This window comes from Passer montanus, unplaced genomic scaffold (assembly GCF_014805655.1).
Source record: "Passer montanus isolate IOZ18808 unplaced genomic scaffold, ASM1480565v1 scaffold69, whole genome shotgun sequence".
NCBI classification, from domain to species: domain Eukaryota; kingdom Metazoa; phylum Chordata; class Aves; order Passeriformes; family Passeridae; genus Passer; species Passer montanus.
In genome coordinates, this window is record NW_024372036.1 from 4,595,227 (window position 1) to 4,613,842 (window position 18,616).

Here is an 18,616-nt window from a genome sequence, read left to right on the forward strand (position 1 = left end):
TGGCACAGTGGGATTTTGCATTCAGACCAGGAATTTAGAAGAATTCCTGGCTTCAATCACACCCCTGCACCCGAAGCAGGTGCTAATATAATCTACAGGTAACAGAGGAATCCGTTCTGATGCTTTGACTGAAGGTGATGTTAATATCCATTTACTTGCCAGCAGGAAATTTCAGAGATGTCTCTTCTTCAGCTTGTCCTGAAGAAGAGACTTTCCCTCTGAACGTGTTGAAGAAAAACTGTAACACATAAACAACAAAAAACTAGTTTTTTTTAATGCACTACTATTCAAGGAATAGAAACTGAGAGGATGTGTAATTTAAAAAGCTGCATGGTGGTCTTACCAGCCACTGACCGGTCAGTAATGAATAATGTGCCTAAATTCTACCTCTTACACTTTGTAAATGTGGAGATCTTTGGCTGTGACCCCTACTCCATCAACTTTCCACCAAGTCCTCAAAATTTAGTCCATGGCTGTTGGTACATTTTCTACCAGAGAGCATAGCTATTGTGCCATTTCACTACCACCATGTCAGAGAGCCTAAGAAAATTTATGAAAACAATATATTTTATCTCAGACAAGCTCTAGTCTGAGGTGAGAAAACGTGGAGGCTCTCGGCTGCTGTGTTTTCACAGAAAGTTTGCTCTGCTTTTAACATGATGCATTCAAAGGATAAAGTGCCAAAATCCAGGCAGCACACTTTATCTATTTAATTAGTTAGAACTACAGGGAATGCGAGAAGTAATGGAACCATAAAAACCAGAAACTGAATCCTAATACGATTAGATGTGAGGATTCCATACCAAAAAAAACCCCAAAAAACTTTATGCCATCAGAGAGACTTTATTAATGTTCTGTACACCATTATGCTCATACCTGTTGAAGACAGACACTTTTGGACTGGGATCTGTATATAAAATTAGGATCAGCAGAGGTGTATCCCAATATTTGAGGATCCTAAAGTGCTTGACAAGCATCACAACACTGCAAACAGAAAAGCAAAGAGGGGAACACAGAACCTGTTTAAGTGTACCATGGTGTTCTAGCTTTTGTACTGGCTGGGGTTACCATCACATATGGTGTAAACACTTCAGAAGCAGAAGCTACTGAGATGAGAAAAAGAACCTTTGAACCAGACTTATTGCAGGAGAGAGGAGGGAAAAAACACCAACCTGGCTTTGGGAGAAGTTTGGCCTGCTCTAGACAGTGCTGGATTTATTCACTAGCAGGATTATATAATGTGTCCATGAACATACAGAAACAGACTTAATGACACAGATGTTTGCCGTGTTGTCTCTTAACAGGAGCCTTTTGAGGGCTTTGTGCCCTCCAACACTTCCATGGACCTTCATAGGACGTGCACCACATACCCTCAAATGCAGACAACAGTCTTCTGTTTCAAACACACCTATTAAAAGAATAAATAAAAAAATATTGATTCTTAGAACCCCAAGAGAAAAATAGGAACCAGAAGAATCCCAGGAATAAGTGTTATATATTGGGAACATTAAGAGGTAGTAGCACCTGGCATTAAATACATAAAATATAACTATAGCTACCCTTGACAAGAGTCCATAAAATTATCCATTTCTACTTTTGGAATAGCCTTCCCCAATTTTGAGTGTTTCATATGGGATTTGAAATGTCTCTGCAACCATTATTTCTGATAATTTGATAATTGTGTCTCTCTCAGGATAAAGAGGTCTTGGAGTTTGATTTAATCAGACAGATTATTTCAATCAGAGTAAGAATATGTATTTCAGTTTTGTTCTATTTCCTGTCCCTTTAATTTTCTTCCCTCCCATTTTGCCTAAAAATGCAGGACTGTACTCATTGCAGTCAGTATTTGTGACTTCCATCACAGATTCCCATCTCTGAACCCCATAAACTCTCACTTGAGGCATTATGGAAGAGGGACAGGGAGCCCTCTCCAGACTCTCTGCTTTTTGCAATGTACAGCTCCAGGACATGGAGAATGACAGAAACTGAGCAAGTGTCTTTGGATGTCCTGGAGCTGGGAACTTCGGCTCAGAGAATGTCCTGGAGCTGGGAATCTTCTGCCTTGAACCTGCCGGGTGTGGGAGGTCAGGTACGACTGACATGACTGCGGGATGGGATCCCTACAGGTACACCAGACCAAACTTATTTCCATGCTTTGAGCATCCCCAAAACCTCTTCTCCTGGTGCCACCACTGCTAGAAACCTGAGAAGTGGAAGGCCCATTTTAACATATATTTTAAAAATTCAATTTTATTTTATAGATTTATGTTTTATTTTTCTGGTTCTTCCACCGCCCAGTCCTGACATCTCTGGAATCCTGACATCTCTGGAAAAAATGTGCAATTTTTTCCAGTACCCCTGGGTGTGTAGGGATTGGATTTGATGACACTGTGGCTTCTGGACGAGCCAGTCTTTGCCCTGTGGGGCTGCCAGCCTCCTGGGGGTCACACTCCTCTGTGCTGGGAGGCCGGCCTGCAGGAGCCACAGGACACCCACCCTGAGGGCACACCTGAGTCCTCGGCAGCCACAGGCCCAGGGCGGCTGCAGGATGGATTCCAGCACAGCCGAGCTTGGCAGCCGCGCTGCCCCACCAGGGCCCAGCTCCCTGGCCGTGCCGTGAGGGAGGCAGCAGGGACACCCAGCAGGGACACCCGGCAGGGACACCCAGCAGGGACACCCAGCAGGGATCCCCGGCAGGGCCGTGGCTCGGGGCCCGGCCTCAGCAGCAGCCCCGTTCCGGCCGGGTCCCGCAGCGGGGGCGGTGCCAGCGCGGGGCGGGACCGGCACAGCCCGGCCGGAGCCGCCGCTGGAGCAGCGAGCCCCGGAGCGCCATGGCCGAGAGATGCGACGTGGTCGTGGTCGGGGGCGGCATCTCAGGTGGGTGCGGGGGCGGCGGAGGGCACGGGGCAGCGCGGGGAGGGATGCGCGACCCCCGCCCGGGCCGGTGAAACCGGCGGAGCGCAGCCCCATCGTTCGGGCGGAGTGCCGTGTGGTGCAGGCAGAATCGTATTGTTGTTATAAACAATTAATAATGGCAATTGTGGTGTCATTTTAATTATTTTTATCTTATTTTTATTGTATAATTTACTTTATATTCGGTTCTATTATTAATAATTTTATTATTCAGTTATATTATTAATTATTTTTATTAATTATGTCAATTATTATTTATTTAGATAATTATTTATTTCTATTATTATTTATTTCTATCATTATTTATTTATATTATTATTTATTTATATTATGATTTATTTCCATTATTATTATTATTTCCATTATTTCGCAAATATTATTTTTATTTTATTCTTTTATTATTATTCTTTTATTCTTATATTATAATTTATTTTATTTAATTATTTTATATTTTTATTATTTTATTCCAAAATTTTTAATTTTTAAATTATCGTTTATATCCATTACCGTTCATTTTTACTACTGTTGTTCATTTCAATAATTTTTTTTTTAAATTCAATTTCATTTTATAGATTTACGTTTTATTTCTCTGGTTCTTCCACTGTCCAGTCCTGGCATCCCCTGAACCTGTGCAGTTTTTTCCAGTACCCCTGGATCTTTTGGACAGGCGAGGCAGAAGCACTCAGCATCCTCTGCACCCAGTGCAGGGGTGTTAGGTAGCAGCCCTCGGTCACATGGGATTCATTTCAATCCTTGGCTGCCTTTTGTTCAGCACAGGTGGAGGCATAAAGGAAAAATCAGCTGGGTGGATAGGAAGTTTCTAGCTCCCCTTTCAGCACAGGTGTGGGTTTGAGAGCCTGAGCAGCCTGGCAGAATGGACAGACAGCACTGGGGCCCCGGAGCCTTCTTGCACTTGTGTGAAATCAGCTGGTTTTAACCCAGCCTGGGCTAGAAAACCTCTGTGCCTGCCCACAATGAATCTCTCTCCCATGCATTTTGTTCTGAGATACATGTGCCAAATAAATTGTGCATGGGCAGTAGATTTTTTTTTTCCCCTGTGCCTTTGGCATATCAACAGTTGCATTTTGGTCCCTTAGCATAGGGAGGTATGGAGTGACAGCCCCTGTGCCATTGGTGATCTCCTCAGAGCAGGAAGAATGTGCACACATCCACAGATCCAGCAGTATCTCCTGCCAAACCACAAACAATTACTTATGATCTGTTAGAAAATGTGATTTTGTCCATCTGTTTTTCATATGGCTTTTAATTTCCACTCTTTACTTACATATATTCTAGATGTCTGTTTAACCATCATGTTAAGGTGTGTAGCATGCAATTTGAATGATATACAAAATGCAGAGACAAAATCATAGGCATTATTTCCTAAGGATGATTCTCTGATAACAAACTGCTGAATAATGTTTGAGTGTTTCAAGTATGTTTATACAAACGGCAAAAATTAAACACTGCTTTTCTGTAAAGCACAGTGGATTCTGAACACAGTGTTATGGTTAATTTTTAACTTACACAGTGTGTCACAGTGAAACTCAATTAAAGTAATCAGCCCATGGTAAATGTCTGTTCATGTCTTGTAAACAAAAACATTTCCAGTGGCATGGTTTTGTACAGCAGTAGTGCTACATTCCCTCTGTTGAATGAGTTGGAGTGAAAGAGTCAGTGTAACAGCTTTTAAATTACCCTTGTTATCCTGGTTGCCATGGGAATATTTTTGTGGCAGGCCTGCACAGCCCACTTAGGTTTTTCTGGAAGAGCATCAGGACAGGGGAGCAGTGCTGAGCTCTGGTCAAACGTGTGCTTTAGGTTTTTCTGGAAGAGCATCAGGACAGGGGAGCAGTGCTGAGCTCTGGTTGATTGTGTGCTTTAGGTTTTTCTGGAAGAGCATCAGGACAGAGGAGCAGTGCTGGGCTCTGGTCAGGCTCTGGTCACTCATGTTCTTCGCTCTTTGCCACCTGTAGACAGCAGCAAGTGGTGGGGGGAACCAATTATCTGTTTACTTCCCTTTACACTAAATACCAACCAAAATGCTCCTGTTTTGTGCTGTAGCAACTTTTTTCCTGTCTTCTCACAAAGGTTGGAAAAATATACAGGCACAAAAATTGTTGTATTGACTAAGTACCCCTCTTCAGTCCCTTTCCTTTAGCTGTGTACAGCTCCTGCTCACCTCTGATTCCCACTGTCTGTAAATCATTGAACTTGCAGCCAGATGATGGAACTGAGGTTTTAGATCTCCTTACACTGATTTAAAACCCCTGCTAACATGCGCAGCTGCTGCTGAGATCTCTTCTCCTGTCCACCAGAGAGTGAAGTGTATGATTTTTAGAATGAGGCACCCCTTGGACACTGGGTTTGTTTGCTGCTCCACAACTCCTGTGTGTTCCTTCGGAAAGTCTCTGGATTTGGGCTGCCTGAGGCTCTTCTGACCAAGGCTCTGTGGTTGCTGCCTGTGACAACAGCAGAAGGTCCTTGTCACATTGAGGTGTGCTCCAGCCACCTGCTCCAGCCCCAGCAAAGCAGGGAATTGCAGAGCAAACAAAGACTTGCTGTGCCAGCAGGAGGATGCACAAACAAGTGTCACAGAGCTGCCACTTGGCCATCTCCTTTCTCTTTATTCCTGCAGGTAGAGCAAACTGTGCATTTGCAGGCTCAGACCCTCTTTGGCAGCAGCTCTGCTTGTCTTTTTATCCAGATGTAATTAGTAGGGTTTAAAATGTAAAGACTGAAATCCTGATCATGAAATAACAGTGCAGAGGCCTTCACAACCCTGGGCAGTCTCTGTTCTTTTATCTGAAGATGCCACTTCCTTTGCTGAATCATTTTTAGTGTCCTTTATTGCAGGTTTGATAAAAGGAAAGAATAAAACTGAGGAACTGGCCAATTTAAATTTTGTGTAATGAAAATATACTCAAAATTAGTCTACATTTCTTTCAAGTCAAAGTAATGGTCTGTGGCTTTGCTGAAGTTGTCAGGTAATCTCAATAATATTGATGATAATGAAGACCTTTGAAGAACAGATTTGCTAAGGGTAGATTCTCTTTTATGGGTAAAACTTCAGCCAAAGCTTTGGATTTTTTTTGCAAATGGTGCAGATTAAAAAGAAATATTTAAAGAGAAAATTTACCAGAGTGAAAAAGCATATATGAAAATGCTTAGCCACACATTGCATGCAGTATGCCTGGTACTAAAGAATATTTAGATCAGAAGCTTAACAGAGCCTCTTAGAGCTGGAATATGCATTGTGACAGGTTCTTCTCTTTGCTTAGAGGCCTCACTTTTACTTTGAAGGGCTCCTCTAGCACGAGGATCAAAACAACTATGAGAAAACTATACAGTTGCATCATCAAACTTGTTTATCTTCTTAATTGAGACACCCAATGACTTCAAATGAAATCTTGAAATCTGCTCAGAGATTTTCTTTAAAGATTTTCTCCTTTTGTTTTCAAAAATGTCTTCCTGTCCCTGTTTTTGCCTTGGGAACTGCTTTTCTTGTTTTGTTTTCAAGTAATTTATCAGATTTTATCCTAATCTTATTCTTAAGAAAATACTTTTCTTAAATCTCTGGTGCACAGATTTTACAATCAAAGTGAAGGTGGTTGATTTTTTTTTTCCTTAAAGGTGAAGTCTTTTCTTAATTATAGTAAGAAAATTAATACTATTAGTATGCTTGGTTTTTTGCTGTTCACAAGCAACCTGTCATGTTCCTGTAAGCTTAGAACTAAAACATACTGTAAGATAATTCTATTGTTATGTTGGGTTTTAAAAATATTTCCATATCTATTCTTGCATTATATTGATGCCACTGTGCTCTCTACTGTTTTAAAGCCTCACTTTTAATTTGTGTGACAATTTAATGTGCTCTATAATTACAGTAGCTCTCACTGAATCTGTGAACCACTGTCACATCACTTCAAAAATAAAAACGAAACCAAAACATCCCAAAACAGACCAGGTGTTTGAGGGCTATTATCTGATGGTATTCTGTCTGTTTAAAAATAGACTGATGCAGAGGGCAAAATTGTTTTTTAAAACAAATCTGGGACAAGTTTAAAAAAACTATATAGATTAAACACATAATATTTAGTAGATACTTGTTTCTTTTTGCTCTCTGGTAGTAAATTACAATGTTTCAATACTCTTCCTCTGAAAAGATGGTTTACCAAACAAGACAGTCTTTTGGAGAACATTACTAGTCTGGGAATCCTATGCTAGATGTCCACTTGGAGAAGAAAAAAACCAGACAAAACCACAAAACCAAAATTGAGGCATGGATGAAGCAGCTGTTCATGATGAACCAGATGGGATCAGTCAGTGGGAGGACTCTGACCCTCTCCAGGGAATGTCACCCTCTCTGGGATCCAGGACATTTTCCTGTCAGCTGGCATGATGAAGCTCTTGGTTAATTTTCAGTCACCTGTCTCTCTATCTGACAGCAGAAATTATTACTTTTGTACTCAACCACTCTCATGGCTAAAGCAGTATGAGCCAGTTAGATGGAATCTGCATTTGACTTCTAGACATTTCACAAAAAAAAAACTTGGCAATGCACAGTAAACAGAACAGAAAGCAGCTGCATAATGTTGTGAAATGGTTGGGTAGCCTAGGCAGCAGGGACAGCTCTTGTAATTCACTGTCTGAGACCTCCTAATTGGTCTGAGAGTTGATTTGATAAGAAGCTTTCCAGCCTACCTGCAGGAGCCATCTGATCTCACAAGGCTCAGGGTGATGCTTCATTAGGGAAAGGTTTTTCATTAGCTTATTGAACCATTATGAAAGGTTGTTGTTAGGGAAAACTCATTCAGTCTGTTCAGCAAAATGTGAAAACTACCATGGAAGGGGAAAAAGGTAAGTTAGGATGGTAAAACTTTGGGGAAAAGAATTGCTGTTGTATCTATTATGGGAAATATGTTAAGCTATTAAGGGAAATAACTGGTAGGGAACCAAAGTATATGTGCAGCAGTGGGTGTTAAAGTTACACACTAGAGAGTCCACAGGATTTTATCTGTGCTGCTGAATAGCTGCTTTTTTTTCCTTTTTTTTTTCTTTTTTTTTCTTTTTTTTTGACTAACAAGATTTTCAGGAGAGACTGAAAGCTATTTGTAAGCAAGTTCTGTGCACTGTTTGCTTGGACAACCACCTGCAGGGGTGCTTTGAGTTGGTGAGATTTTTCAGAGATTGGTCTAGCACTTGACTACAGCCTAATCACACTGGAGGTGGTGAGTGGTGTCTGTCTGCATTAGGGAGTTGGTTCAGATCAAGTGTGTGATGTTCTGCACTATTTTTTCACACAGATATTTCCAGCTGGTTGTCTTGGGAAACTTAGTTTCCCTCATCAAAGATAGTGACATGGAACGAGTATTTCAATTTTGTGCTCTTCTTCCTTCCATGAAGACACAGTTAAAAATTATTTACTTGGTCATCCTCTCTGTTTTCTCCTTGCCTACTTCTCTTTCTTTCATTTTCTTGTAGCATCAAGAGGTTGCCAAAAGATCACATTCTGCGTACTTACGAATCATGATTTGCTCATTTTACTCCTTGGCACCATCAAGTTCAGGGGTTATTTTAGAGAAATGCAATTCATTGTGCTTCCCCTGCTGTAAGGAGTGAACAGTGTCAGTCTCCAGCAAGCCACACACAGTGTCAGACACCACAGGGACACAGGTCTGGGTTAAACACTGGTGCCTGTGGTGCCAGTGGCTGTGATGAGCGGCCCTCTGCTCTGGCTCCATCCTGGAGTGTTCAGGCTGTCTAAGATGATCTCAGGAGTGTGTTGACAAGGCTGCTGTTGACTACTGGAGGTGCTCTTACTGGTGTGTGTCTGTAGTCTTATCCAAAGCTGGAGAGATGTGCCAAAAAGCTGTGTATTGATGTTTGCACTGCCTAAGGAGGCAGCCTGAGCAGTGTGGGCTTACACAGCCCTGACAGTCCCAGAGGTAAACTTCCAGTGCTGCTTGTATTATTATAAACCAGCAGAGAGTTTGCTCTATATTTACATATCTTACGCAGCAGCTGATGACAATGAATTAGGCCTTATGCTTAATTTAATAATTTCAGAAGGCTTTTCTTCTTCAGAAGTTATTATTCTGTATGTAAACAGTCTGGGGGATTTTGGCACATTTCCCACTGCCACGGTTTCCTTCTCCATAACATAACTGACAACTGTAATTAAATAGTTATGTTATTTCATGATAAAAAGCCATGTTGTCTCTCTGCCCCTTCCCAAAAGAGGAGTTGTTTGCCTTTGTGTTCTGTCTCTGTTCTGCAGCAGTTATTTCACAGAGTGCACTGATAGAGCACTGAAGTTTATCATGCTTATAAAAGTTTACTGAGCAGGGTCCTAGATTATTGAAGAACTTTATTTGGATTTCCTTTGCTGACAATGTGTCTTAGTGTCCTTACAAACCACTCAGGGATGATTCTAAAATCAGTCATCATTCCTGGGGAATTGTAGTCATAGGACAGTTTGGGCTGAAAGGGACCTCTAAAGGTCATCTATTCCAACTGCCCTGCAATGAGCAGGGACATCCTCAGCTAGATCAGGTTGCTCAGAGCCCTGTCCCACCTGGCCTTGAATGTTTCCATCACCTCTCCTGTCCAACCTGTTCCAGCCTTTCACCATCCTCATTGTTAGAAATTACTTTCTTTACATCTAATCTGAATCTACCCTCTTCTAGTCTAAAAATCATTATCCCTTGTCTTAATGTGACACGCCCTACTAAGAATTTCAACCTCATATTTCTGATAAACCTCTTTTGGCACTGGGAGCTGTTATATGGTCTTCCCAGAGCCCTCTCTTCTCCAGGCTGAACAGCCCAAGTTCTCTCAGCCTTTCTTCCTAGGAAAGGTCTTTCATCCCTTGGATCATCTCTGTGGGCCTCCTCTGGACCTGCTGAAAGAGGTCCTTGTCTTTTTTTGTGGTGAGGACTCCAGGGCTTCAGCCAGGCTTTGGTTTCTTGAGGAAATTCCATTAATCTCAATCAAGTTTCAATCATTTAATTTTTATATAGCCATTTTTTAACTTAACATGATTTTCCTTCTGGGCAGATAACCTATTTCATCCTTCTAAACTTATGTCAGATGTTATTATCATTGCTGCCTTGAAGGATGGTCAAAATGGGATCATTCATCTAATCCACTGGGTTTTTTTTTTCCTTTGTGGACTGATTCGTGTCTAAGGTTTATAATTTTATAATGCTGCATTATTCTTGTCTAGCATTTTTTTTGCTGTTTTCAGTGATCAGTGAGGCTGCACTACAGGCCATTGGTATTTAAACCATGAATGACTAGCATTCTTCTAAATAACACACCCATGCTCTTGTATTTTGCATAACTTTCTCTGTCCTGTCAGTTTTCTGTTCAAACAGCTTGCTTAAAAGAAAAACCAGTATAAAGTCACTTTGAAAACTGTATTTTCTCCACAAATCATTATTTGGTTTGGGGCTGGAAGGGAAGAGAAAGCAGAATAGTCATCAGGGTCTCGTTTGGGGAGACCTGAGTTCTGGATAAGTTAGTAATAAAGAGGTGCTGAAAAGCGCCTGTCAAGCCAGAGAGGAGTTGCATTGACCTAGTCAAGAAGCATTGATAATATTATTTATGGGAAGAGCTTCTGATGCTATGCCACCCACAGCTCCACAGGACTCAGCTGTGTGAGTTTTGTGGGGTCTTAACAGCATCAGGAGCAGCAGTAGCAGGGGATGGAGAGCAAGGAACCACCCAAGGAAATGATGGGCATTGGGATTTTTGTGGGGACTCTGTGTGTGATTGTCTAGAGGAAAGGAGAGCATGGGATAGGATGGGGGAAAGCAAAGTGAAAACCATCCCTGAAAGAATGGATGGTCTAGTCTGGAAAGTCTGAGACCTTGTGGGTTACTTCTAGTAGCTGGCACATCTGGCAAAATAAATCACAGATGCATTAATTTTTACCACTGAAGAGTCTGGCTCTGGCTCATTAGAGGCTTGGGCATCTTGCAAAGATTAAGTTATGGTGGTGACCTGGCTTCTGTTGGCACTTCATTTTCAGGTGTTTACAAAGTTCCCTGAAGTTTTGATTCATTTTAAATCTGCTCATCTTACAGATATTACTTTGTACTATTCAACCTTTTCATGCTTTTCAGTTTCACCCAGCTGGAAGTGAGGAGGGTGGGAGGAGAGATGCCCCTGTAGCCTCCTGCCTCCCAGGCAGCTGCTCTTTATCTTGATGGTATAATTCACATATAAAACATTGAATTGAGTCTGTTCAGTTGACTGCACACAGCAACAGCTGATCAAACAGCAGGTTCATGCTGTGCACCATGATTACCTGGATTACTAGGATAGCTTGAGTATAAACTGGGCTCATTTTTGCTTGAGTGATAAATCTGTGTTTGAATGTATTAAATATTGGAGCAAGACACCTCTTTTGTTCCAATATGAATTAATTTTTTATGAGGTGGCTTGGCCAGAGGCCAAATCAGTGAGTTATGCTAAATAATGAGCACAAATGAGGAAAGGAAAGGGTGTAAATGCTTTTTTTCCCCCAACTTTAGATATTTATCTATTCTTTTATGTTCCCTTCACCATTTTTGCCCCTACACATTCTATCAGAATGGTAAAATTCTAGTGGTAGCAGTTTTTCTTTCATAGCAGTGATGTTTTTATGAACTGTTTGGCTCAAACTTCCTCCTGCCTGCACTTAGGGATGGATGGATGGATGGATGGATGGATGGATGGATGGATGGATGGATGGAAAAGGGTGTTAAATGCATTTTTTTTCCAACTTTAGATATTTATCTATTCTTTTATGTTCCCTTCACCATTTTTGCCCCTACACATTCTATCAGAATGGTAAAATTCTAGTGGTAGCAGTTTTTCTTTCATAGTAGTGATGCTTTAATGAACTGTTTGGCTCAAACTTCCTCCTGCCTGCACTTAGGGATGGATGGATGGATGGATGGATGGATGGATGGATGGATGGATGGATGGACGGATGGATGGATGGATGTCACAAGTCATCTTATTTAGTGGCTCTCTTTTGGGCTTCTCTAGATGACATGCACATTCTCAGCCTTTGGTATCTCAGCTGGGGAATAATTTGGGCTTTCAGCAGGGTTCGTCTTAATTTTTTGGTTGTTCGAATAAATAAAATGTTCACAAATCCTTGTAGGCTTTACAATTTAGCCTCTGTGAGTGTGTGCACACCTAACTGTATATGTGGGCTGTGATGATAGGAATTTCCAAAGAGTCTTTGGGGTGTGGCTGTTTGGAAGTGACATTGAGAGGTGCTCAATATAAATCTGTAATTATTATGTGCTATTTGTGTGAAAATTGTTAGCTGAAGATCAATTAAAATGTGAAACAAAATGGGCAGCCATGGAATGAAGACATGATGAGTCTCTTGAGCTTTGCTTTGCCCAGCCTGACCTAGGTGAACACCTTTGAGTCATTAGATACTGAGAAATCTGGGAAATTACATGTTAATCTTCAATGTCAAGATATGAGAGTGCTAGTCTGTTTATTTTTTAAGTTCACTTCTTCCAGTTGATTTTGTTTTTTGAGCATTTACTTTTCTCAGAGGACTAAAAAAAAAGAATTTGTTGCTTGAGAACAAGCAAGACTTGGCAAAACAGATAAGCATTTCTCTTCTGAGGCAACTGTTGCATAATTTTACAAAATTTTCCAGATGCAGCTTAGCCTTTTTTTTTCCCACATTGCTGTGTGTGGAAGGCAAAACTATTCTTCAGAGTAAATCTGACTGGCATTTTATTTGCTTGTAGATCTCTTCATAGCAGTAATGCCTAAAAGGATGCCTTTAGGAAAGTGCCTGTATAGACCCTCAGCCAGTTCACTGTGCTTAGCTTTATTTCATGCAGTGCTGTGACCTGTTTGCTGTAGCACTTTCAGTTCTCTCTATCCTTTTTTTCTCCCCTCTATTTTGTCTGTTGTGTTTTGAGGCAGCCCAGATTGTAAACTAGCAGAAAGGGATGCCTAAGCTAAAGGAGGCCCTGGGACTGAGGGTGTGTGATAATATCAGAGTATAAATGATAATTATATTATTTATATTATTATTAATATTAACTTTTCCAGTATATCCTGGAGCCATAACAAAGGACACGCAGAATGTGTTTGGGTTTTTTACCTGACTGAAGTCTAGAAGGCTTCTGACATGGTTTAAAGTGTGAGGTGGCCATGGTTGTTCATGACAAGTCCATTAAATGAAGAGAAGACAGTAAATGATTGATACTAGAAATACTCAACCTTTGAAATTCTGGGGTGCCCAGTTTTGTCAATATGAAGTTTCAAGGGGAACTTCAGATGTGAAAGTGAAGTGGAAACAAGGGAAGCCTTGGACAGAACAGCTGTGCCTTCAGTGCTTAAACCTGGGTACCACTGAACCAAAGGTGTTGGGTTTCCACCCAAATGCCACAAACTGTCTTCATCCCATGCTTGGCAGGGGTTCAGCTTTACACCCCACAACTTTGGTCATCCCACTCATATCTGCCCAGGCTCTGTATCACTTAACCAGCTGCAATGCTTGGGACTGAAAGCATTGGCTGAATGTTTGCAATTCTGATTTTAAGAACTTAATAAATGCTGCTCCCTGCACTGTGGATGGATCATCCAGGAGCTCTTGCAGGGAAATCACAGAAAGCTGGGACTAGAGTTTATGCTCCCATGAAGTCCCATTAACTCATGGGGATGCTCATATTGACCTTGGTGACAAAATTACAGAATTAGAGCTCAGACAGAAAAACTCATTGCCTTGGCTAGACAATGAAATGCCAACAGAAATAAATTATATTTACTCATAGAGTGCTGTATCTTAGGCAGAAATGTTAGGTCTTTTGTACAAATATTTTAAGTAAATGTACATTTTAAACAGATAGGTTGACAATGTCTCTTTTTGCTCCTTGGGGTTTCTGAAACTGTAATTTTGTTGTTTTCCTAAGCTCTGTAATGTTCTTGGTGATGAGTGATATTAATTTTAATGGCATTAATTGCAGCACAGTGATACAGTTTAGGAAAACAGAGTATCTCTCCCCATAGCCAAAATACTTGGGTCAAAAAAGAGTTGCATTGCTAGTTTTCACTGTACTGTTTGTACATGAAGGTAAGGCACAACTGAGAGTGACAACTTACACTGGCCCAGGTCTACCATGGTTTTAGGTTCTGAACTATAATTTTTGAATTTTCTTTGGTAAGATTGAGTCAGATATCTAAACTACTATTGTTAAGATGGCCCAAATTAGAGAAGTTAAAAGGTTGCCTCCACACTGAAGGCACAGTATTCTTCACAAGAGCAAAATTCCTCGACCTTTCCATAATGTGAGGAGCTATACAAAACAAACCTGTACGACCTTAACTCACCCAGACCCTGGGCCAACACAGGTTTTGCTTTTTTGTTGCTGTCGTTGTCTTGGTTTTTGTTTTATTTACAATCCATATCTACAATGCCTTGCAGGCATTGTTGTCTCAAGCCATTATTTCAGTTTAAACATTTTAGCTGGCTGATGATGAGTGACAGAGCTAAAGGTGACCAGCGCCAGGTTCGATCTCTCAGTGATGGAGCAGTAATCAGATTGTGTCCATTAGAGCACAGACAAGACCAAAGCTATTAAATTGCAGTTTCTAGCACAGCAATGCAATGAAGAAGCTGTGGAGCACCAAGGAGAAATCCCACTGGTGCAAAATTTCTGCTTGGCTGTGGGTGAGGTCTTCTCCTTGCTCCTGCCCTCTGTCCCTCCAGGGTCACAGTGACATGGAAACTGTCACTAATGCTGATGGCACTGAATTACAGGATGTTGTGGGGACGCTTCTTAAAAGGAGGTCAGAGAGCTCTGAATATAAACACGGAGGGGTTTTGTTTGAATTTTTGAGTAAATAGGTCTAAGCAGCAGCAAATTGGATTCTTCCACTAGCTGATCCAATTTTTACATGCTAGAAACTTAATTCCTCATTGATGGGGAGTTTTTTCTCTTTCTCCCACAATTTACCTCATCTGCTTGGGGCATATTCCTCTCAGATTCTTCTTATTGACCTCATTCTCTGCAGCTGTCTTGACCACTAATGGTGGTGTTCTCCCCAAATGTTCTTCTGCAGCTTTAACGGATGGATTCTGTTTCTTTGGGTCCAGTGCAGCAGTTTTGGCCAAATTAATTTATTTGCTGTATGTATTTTGCAAGTATTCCTGAGCATCAAAGATGGTAGGTCGGGGATATTGTACAAAGATATCTAAAAGTGAGGAAAGTTGTATTTCCCATGTCATCCTACAGCAATACCAGCTTCTATAACTTTTTGTAGGTTTTGACAGATTTCCTGGGTTTTTTTCTTAACATTTTAGACACTTCAGGTGGGGATTTTAAAATTTATTTATTTGGGTTTGGGTTTATTTTTTAGTGTTTTTATTTTTTTTGAGATTCATCACTTAAGAAAAGAAGTTAAATTCATGGCATCTCGGCTCCAAATAAGACTTATATTCAAGATCAAGAAGAAGAAGAACACAAAGATTACTGAAATAACAGCTTCAGTGTATTAAATATCCATGGACATCCATCTATTAAATAATTGTGTTAAAAATACTTGAGTTCATCTACTTTAGACTCTGAACTGAAGTCTTACTTGTCTGTATGTAATCAGTTGTGGTATGTTTCCTTTTTTTGCTGTCAGTCTCGTGAGACATTTTTGCATCCCCCAATTTCTCCCTTAACCCCAGGGCAGAGGGCTGTGCTTGTTCTGCAGGCTGAGAGTTATCCCATTTGCAAGGTGCATTTTTGGGCACATGCTGATGCTGAGCCTGGTGCAATGTTTGTTCACTGCTCTGGACTGCACCAAGGCTGCTCTGCCCTCTGGCTCTGTGCAAAGCAGCATCTGCTACCTGACATCTCTGCAGACTCAGTCATTTAGATGTGGCTGAACAGGAAAAAAAATGTGACAACCAGGAAAAAAAATCCTTTGCAAACATGTCTTTTGTGTCAAAATAAATACATGGAGGAAAATGTTGGCAAATTCCGTGAATTGGAGGAAGTTCTACATTAAGACCTGCAAGTTAATACAGCACAAGTACAATGGCAGCATTTCTTCCTACTCAATGTATAATTTTAGTCAAAGGGAGGAATTTTTATGGTTATAAGGTGAACAGTTTTTTTTTTGTGCCAGCCACTTTAGAAGCTATTAATTGAATGCCTGTGGCTTAGAACTTTCTTTGCTCCCTCCATGAATTAAAATTTAGAATTTGTAGATGGTTTTTATAACTATATAAGAGAAGCAATTTTTTTCCTAGAAAGGAAATAATAATTGTGGAGAAACATGATAAAGTAGTGAGTAATACAGAGAAAGTACAGAAGGAATCTTTCAGAAATTTACAACTTTTCAGAGATGCGACTTCCAGTCATGCCCTTCTAGTGTTTTTTTTTTCTGAAATGCTAAGATTAAAGGGTGTTTCAGTAAAATTGCTGATTCCAGGCAGAATAGAATGGTATTACTAAATTTCAGGTTTTTTAGAAAATATGCTTTAAAATACTCTTTAGATAGTCAAATATATTTGATAATAGGGCTACACTGTAGGGCACATGGGGGTCAGATGAAAAATGAGACTCTTCTCACATTTGCCAATTCAAATATGAAGATGATAAATATAATATTTATATTCTATATGATACAAGTATATGTAATCCAAATAAACACACACACATATATATTAAATAAATATATTATATATATTTTTAATATATATAAAAATTTAAATATACATATATAATAAAGTTTGGATTTTGCCCTAGCATAAATATTTAAATTTTTCTGTTTTAAAAAAGAATTAAACATCTGAATTAGTCATTCTCTCAGGATAAGAAAACAGTTGATGTGAGGAAGTGAGGTTGTAATGAAGCTGTTTAATGAAATGGTGCAATTTAAGGGATTTAGTAGGTACAGAGACATCAAACAAGAAAGAAGGAAGTTGGAACTGAAGATGAAATAATTACTGTGATGATTACATTTGAGTCCAATCTGTGTGAATGCAGAGTGCTGCACGATGGGGAAAGAAATGAATTTCGTGACTTGAACTTGTGTTATAAGATTCTGGGGGAGGCAATCTCCCACCAGCATCTCTGGGTGGCTGCCTTGGGTACCGGGTTGCCATGGTGACAGATGGAGGCTTGCCCCGTTAAGCATCCTCTAAACACCGTGGTATTTTCAGTCTGGGGCTTCAAATAATCATGTTTGCTTCTTTGTTGTTTGCATTAATTAGCTGCCTGTTGGTTCTTTGAGCAGAACTGCAGGTGAGGCTGCTTAACTGTTTGATTTCTGCTTTATCTCTCTCTGTATATTTATATAGGGCTCTCTGTGGCCCCTGGGAGAAGCTGACCTGCACTGGAAACTGCACCCAATTTCTGTCTTCTGTGAAGTGGTGGCAAAAGTGGCTGAGCCCTGATATTGCAATTCAGATCTGATTCTGCTGAAATGCTCCTGGGGAGCAGGGAAAACTGCCTCTAGGTGACAGAACACTGTGCATAGGAGCAATAATAGCATCAGTCACAGTTTTGGATGGTTTTTGCTTTTGAATGCAGCTCTTTGCCTTGCTTGTGGCATCTCTCTCTGTATATTTGTATAGGGCTCTCTGTGGCCCCTGGGAGAAAGCTGACCTGCACTGGAAACTGCACCCAATTTCTGTCTTCTGTGAAGTGGTGGCAAAAGTGGCTGAGCCCTGATATTGCAATTCAGATCTGATTCTGCTGAAATGCTCCTGGGGAGCAGGGAAAACTGCCTCTAGGTGACAGAACACTGTGCATAGGAGCAATAATAGCATCAGTCACAGTTTTGGATGGTTTTTGCTTTTGAATGCAGCTCTTTGCCTTGCTTGTGAGGAATGGGGGCAATATCAAATATCTGCCTTTTGTTAGTGACGTGTTAAAGTGGCAGGTAAGCCAGAGGCAGTGCTGGAATGTGAAGCATGTGAAGGGTTAAACTGCTCAAAAGGAGACCTTGTATCATGTGTGACTGATTTTTCCAGGCTTTGCTTCATGGCCATTGTGTGTGCTCTGTTTGCAGCAGTTGAGGCACAGAGAGACCACTCTGACTCTTGCTCAGAAAAGAGATTGTGGTTTGTGGGGTTTTCTGCAGCAGTTGTTAGTTTGTGAAATGCAGACCTCAACCTCATGCCCCAATATTCACATTCTAGTGTTCATTTCCATTTTAATATGCTTTTGTTGCTGTTCCTGGTGCCCTCCCTGCCCTTGTACCACTTTGTCTCAGAGCTCTCCCTCCACAACACCCAGTCCCCTCACTGTTATTGTAGTGACAGTCCAAGAGCCCATTTGGGGCCTTTGGTCCAGCCCCAGGAACAGGTATGGGGCACTACTGTGATTCCCAATGTGTGAGATACCAAAACCCAGCAACATTCCCACCTGACACTAGCACTACAATGTGGTATCTGTCACCAGCAGCCTTGAGTTTTCCTCTTCGGTGTGTGCTGAGAGACCTCCTCTGGTCCTTTGCTGTGCCCTCTGATCCTCCTGAGCCTCTGGTTTTGCTTCTTCCATCTTTTTCCTGTTATGTGTTTGTGATCATTTCTGCACCAAATTTGGGCCCAGAACAGAGCCGTGAAGCGGCTGAGAGGAAGAGGGGGACCACCAGCCCTTGAACTGATCAGGTGATGCTTAGCTTGGGAACCCTGCACACTGCATCTTCCAATCCCCAAGGACACATCCCTCCTCCT

General features: G+C 41.0%; 1 protein-coding gene across 2 annotated transcripts in view; it reads left to right on the forward strand.

Annotated features, from left to right (window-relative positions):
* The first annotated feature begins 2,521 nt into the window (after positions 1–2,521).
* MAOB (monoamine oxidase B) overlaps positions 2,522–18,616 on the forward strand; it is a 51,630-nt gene continuing 35,535 nt past the window's right edge. Inside the window, exon 1 of one of the 2 annotated variants that reach the window (XM_039729429.1) lies at positions 2,522–2,877. In XM_039729429.1, the coding sequence (XP_039585363.1) occupies positions 2,832–2,877 (46 nt within the window). In that variant the 5' untranslated portion in view covers positions 2,522–2,831. Of the gene's footprint in view, positions 2,878–7,595; positions 7,774–18,616 lie in introns of those variants that run through there. The other variant, XM_039729428.1, reaches the window with a different exon arrangement.